Source organism: Larimichthys crocea, chromosome XIII (genome assembly GCF_000972845.2).
Source record: "Larimichthys crocea isolate SSNF chromosome XIII, L_crocea_2.0, whole genome shotgun sequence".
Taxonomy (NCBI): Eukaryota; Metazoa; Chordata; class Actinopteri; family Sciaenidae; genus Larimichthys; species Larimichthys crocea.
In genome coordinates, this window is record NC_040023.1 from 26,362,748 (window position 1) to 26,366,202 (window position 3,455).

General features: G+C 46.3%; 1 protein-coding gene across 1 annotated transcript in view; it reads left to right on the forward strand.

The window, feature by feature from the left end:
• The window catches only part of mms22l (MMS22-like, DNA repair protein), a 16,916-nt gene that overhangs the window by 3,810 nt on the left and 9,651 nt on the right, over window positions 1-3,455 (forward strand). Inside the window, exons 9-13 of the mRNA XM_019256519.2 lie at window positions 95-208; window positions 285-461; window positions 1,135-1,197; window positions 1,294-1,413; window positions 1,583-1,818. Of these exons, the coding sequence (XP_019112064.2) occupies window positions 95-208; window positions 285-461; window positions 1,135-1,197; window positions 1,294-1,413; window positions 1,583-1,818 (710 nt within the window). The remainder of the gene's footprint in view (window positions 1-94; window positions 209-284; window positions 462-1,134; window positions 1,198-1,293; window positions 1,414-1,582; window positions 1,819-3,455) is intronic.

Consider the following 3,455-nt stretch of genomic DNA (forward strand, 5'->3'; position numbering starts at 1 on the left):
ACATTCATTACTTATTACTTAAGTATCACAGTAATACACAATGTCATACACAATGAATAGAGCTGCAGTTGTTGAATGGATCTGTTCATTTTAGGTGAGGCCTACAGAGGCACTGAGCAGCCATCATTACCTTTGCTCCTGCACCAAAGAGCTGTGGGTCCTGCTCATGCACCTTCTGGAACACAGGAATAAAGTGTTGCACACACAGGTAACACACGTTCACAGTCACCCAATAAAATATGACTCTCTCCATGCTAAATTAACCAATGTATGTTTTCTTCTAGTCTTTCTGGAGTTACATGAACTCGTTGTTGAGGCCTCTGGTTTTAGGGAAGCCAGCAGCAGAGCAGTTCAGTGGCCTCCCCACGCTCTGTAAGGACCCTCTGGGCTTCACATGGTGGCTGGTCACTCATTTAACAATGTTAGGGCAGTACAGCGGTAACGGCATACACCAGAACGAGGTAAGAGGCTCACAATGTCGACACCTTACCATGTTACACTTACCACAAAACAACCTGGGGCATAAGTACAATGTGAGTAAAGTGTTTCACAGGGTCACCACTGGAAATTACTGATATCGTAAAAGGTCCAGTGTGCAACATTTAGGAGGATCTATCAGCAAGAATGGAATATAATATGCATAGTCATGTTTTCATTAGTGTATAATCACCTGAAATTAAGAATCATTATCTCTATGAATGAGCCCATTATATCTACAGATGACACTTGTCGTCTTTATAGAGATAGGGCCTATTATATCTCACAAGTTTCTTGAGCAGTTTTTTCAGATTTGTTCTACTAAAATTGCATATAGGTGTGTCTAGATTGAAGATTTGAAGACATTTCCCTCCTCTTCCTAGTTTTGAGAAATAATTTGTCTTGACACTTTAATAATAAATTGCACTGAAACTAGACACATCAGAGAAAAGAACTAGATTACACGGGACTTTTCAGAGAAATGTCAGGGACAAGACTGTGAGAGCAGACCTTGTCTACTTTAGTCTTAAATACAAATTTAAATGACACACTGACTTGTCACCAGTTAGCCCCATGTTAAAGTGTGTAAAATAGCATTAATGGAAGTCGTTTGATATTGTTTTGAAATGTATCATGTTATTTTATCTGCGTTCACAGAAACATCTGGGTGATAACTGGACTTTCATGGAAGTGTTGCTCAAGTTAACCTGTAACCCTACGGTCAGCACTGCTTCTAGTTTCTTGCTGAACAATTATACAATAGTTTTCGTTTTTTTAGTAATAAATTGAACACTCTGTGTATTTGTGTAATAACAGGGAGGACTAGCAGAGGAGCATGTCAGGATGCATGTCCACTCCTGTCTCAGTCTATGTCTCCTGTGGGGACCAAGCACCAATGCTGTCTCCATCCTGTGGGACTACTACAGCAAGAATCTGGTGAGGAGAAAACTTTCAGAGGAAACAAGAAAATGAAATGCTGAGGTCGCAAAGCTTACAACATACTTCTTATTCTTTGTCATGTCATTTAAAAACATTGCTCTAATTGGTCACACGGTACATTTTACCAAGACCTGTACAGTTACACTATCTTGTCCCTCTGCCCCAGAGTGCTTCATTCACCGTGCCCTGGCTCGGGATGTCTGGCGTGGGCACTTTGTACAAGACGCCACTGGCTCTGTCGGAGCAGGCCCGCAGCTGTTGCACTCCCTCTAACCTCTATTCTCCTGGACACACCCAGCTTTACCGCTCAGCCAACTCCTTCCACATTTTCCTCCGAGTGCTGGCCCTGTGCCTCGGTCAGGACAGGGCCGGTGGAGTCCCACAGAGACAGATCAAAGGAAGGTAAGAATGGATAGAGGGCTGCAAGGCTTTGTAGTTTTTCGTTCTTTCACATTCACTTCCACCTGGTAAAGGCGGTTGACCCAACACCGTGTACTATATAGTTTTCTGGAGGAAGAGAAGATAAAAGGGAGTGGAGTGGAGTGGAAGCGGTGAGAAATGATTACTAATCAGGACTAGGCTTTGTACGATTCCCATTTCCCCTTCATCTTCTAATGTGTGATCTGTTTAGTGTGCTGTCAAGATTTGCGTGTGTATGTAGGTGCATCCTCGCATGAATACACAAACAACATGTGTGTTTGCACACTAGCATGCATTTCAGTCTTGTTTGTGTGCGTGCCAGGTGCGCCGCAGTCGCCCAGTGCGTCTTTGATATTTACTCAGGCCCCCCAGTGGAGCAGGTGTCTCAGGAGTCAACCACCTGCTCTTCAGCACAGACCAGAGCCAAGGAGCCTCCTACTGATACACACACACACACACACACAGCACCTGCTCCCCAGAGCAGTGACATGGTTTCAGAGTGTGTGTAAGGCCATTGAATGGAGGCAGAGTGTGTCTTTGTGAAGGAAAGGAAGAGTGGAAAGATCACAAACTAATGTGCACATCAGAACCGTGCACTGGACCATCCTATATCCCAGGCCGGCTGGGCGCCAGAGAAAGGCAGCCGTAGATAAATCCGCCTAATGACTTCCCTCTGTCTGGAATGTGCTCAGTAGCACCGCAGACATGGGGGCTAATTAGCTAACGAGCGTGGCGGTTAATTCGCCTTAACGAAGCTGTGTTGGTTTCCAACACGGATAGAGAGGGGAGCTTGGGTGGCGGGGAGTGGGGAGATGTGGGTGGTAGGCAGTCTGGCAACTGCCAGCCTGGGCTGGGACAGGTCCAGGTCCCCCACACACACACATACAAATACACACATACACACCCTCCACCTCCCTCACCACTACCTCCCCCACCCTCAGGAGGCGTGAGGCGTGCCGACTCTATCGCTACAACGTTTCGGCAGTGTTCCTACTCCTGGCCGGGCTCTGCAGGACACCCGCGACGACAACATTAATGGGATCGACTGTGAGCATGTTGATCTCCAACGCCGGGAGTTAGGAGCATCTGCTCGCCTCTGGGAAAAAAAGAGAAAAAAAAAAAAGCTGTCCGGAATAAACAAACAGACAGACAGGTTGGGAGAACACAAGTGCTCCCAGTGCGCTGCTTCTATCCCTGTTACATATTACCCATTCATCTATTTAAATCTCCCTCCCCTCACACTCTGACTGGATGCTTGGCCACCTTCTCCCTTTATAGTCCTCTGTGGGTGTAACTAAGCTGATTTTGGTGTTAACCTGGTCTTTCTCAGTTCCATTTTTTTTTTATTCACTCCTTTATATCAGTCATACTTCTTACACCGAGTTTGTCTTGGGATGCTCGCTGTTTGTGTTTTGACCCAAACAGCAGCTCCACTCACCTGTGTGGGCTGCATCTGTGTTTGGGAGGTTGGGTGTGAAAGAAGGGGGGCCTTCAGCCTTCTGTGTTTTCCTGCCAGGCGAGCAAACAGCAAGGTGTGTGTGTGTGTGTGTGTGTGTGTGTGTGTGTGTGTGTGTGTGTGTGTGTGTGTGTGTGTGTGTGTGTGTGTGTGTGTGTGTGTG